General features: G+C 34.1%; 1 protein-coding gene across 1 annotated transcript in view; it reads right to left on the reverse strand.

The window, feature by feature from the left end:
• BAZ2B (bromodomain adjacent to zinc finger domain, 2B) overlaps window positions 1-375 on the reverse strand; it is a 154,487-nt gene extending 154,112 nt beyond the window's left edge. The window contains exon 1 of the mRNA XM_012655811.1: window positions 231-375. Within this exon, the coding sequence (XP_012511265.1) occupies window positions 231-375 (145 nt within the window). The remainder of the gene's footprint in view (window positions 1-230) is intronic.
• Window positions 376-1,479: the final 1,104 nt, after the last annotated feature.

Raw genomic sequence — 1,479 nt, forward strand, 5'->3', positions numbered from 1 at the left:
TAAATTAAGATATTAAGATTAAACTCTCAAAGAGAATTTTGAATAAGCATGGAATAACCAGTTGTACCCCAGTGTAAAATTCAGAAAAAGCAAAGAAATTAATCTAGCCATTGCTCAACAGGTCAATGGGGGTCATGAAAACATTTTATTCAGAGCTCAATAAAACATGATGAATACAGATTATTAAAAGAATGGCATTCTAAATTGAGTTAAAAAAAAGGGATATTCACCACATGGGCTGATTGTAGAGCTAAGTGAAGCAACTCCAGTGGAAAGGCCGCCTTTTGAAACTGCTGAAGCCACAGAAGGTGTAGAAGATGAAGTTGGTGTAGTAGAGGAGGCTGTTGAGGATGGTAACCGTTCTCCAGACTCCATATCTATAAGAGAAGGAAAAAAATGTTAATTTTTTCAAAAATTTTTTTAATTTCACTAATTTTCTTAATTTCAAAATATTATGGGGGTATAAATGTTTTTGGTTACATGTATCTATTTTGTTATGTTTGAGTCAGGGTTATAAGTGTGCCTATCACCCAGATAGTGTTCATTGTACCCATTAGGTAGGTTTTCTCCCACTCCCTCCTTTCCCCTCCCTAATTCTCAGTATTAAATAGGGAAATTATTCAAAAGAATTAAACATATTTAAACTTTTTGTATACTTCTAAATAGTATGTAAGAATCAATAGAAACTTAGTTATTCAGATCATTTAAGAAAATATATTCATTAAAATAAAAACAGTTCAGCTATCCAGGGACCACCTATTTCCAGTTTTCTGACACTTGCATTCCTATAATAGCCCCTTGTCTGACCCCACATGTTATGAATACCCCTTCCATTTTGAGTTCCAAATCATCACCAACCGATTCTTCTGTGTCCAAAAAGAGCCCAGATATCATGAGATCAAAATGAACAGACTATAATAACATGATTTCTCATCTATAACACACTCTCCTATAGAAAAATATCTAATAGGTATATCTTTTAGCTTAAAGTCATTCATTAAGAGTACAGTTTCTAATGTGTAACTTCGGAATTTTTTATTTATAAAGTTAACCAGTTAGGATAAAGATAACTACAACTGAAAATTAATATAAAACACTATGGTGAAAAACATATTTGTTGTTCTGAACAGGAGAAAATGTGCAAAAGATGAAAAGATTGTAAATGATTTGATTCATTACAGATCTTCCCCGTAATCTAAAGCAGTGGTTTTCAACCAGAGATGATTTTGTAACACTCCCCACTCCTACCATCAGGGAACGTTTTGGAGACATTTTTGATTGTCGCAACTGACAGGATGCTAATGGCATTGAGTAGATGCAGGCCAGAGATGCTACTAAATACCCTACAATGCACAGGCCATCCCCCAGCCCCCACCCAAACAGAATTATCCAGCCCAAAATGTTAGTACTGCTAAGGATGAAAAACTCTGATCTAAAGGATCAAAAAGTACATTATTTGGAATTTCTCTAACCAAAACT

The sequence above is a fragment of the Propithecus coquereli genome, unplaced genomic scaffold (assembly GCF_000956105.1).
Source record: "Propithecus coquereli isolate 6110/MARCELLA unplaced genomic scaffold, Pcoq_1.0 Scaffold49, whole genome shotgun sequence".
Lineage (NCBI taxonomy): Eukaryota > Metazoa > Chordata > Mammalia > Primates > Indriidae > Propithecus > Propithecus coquereli.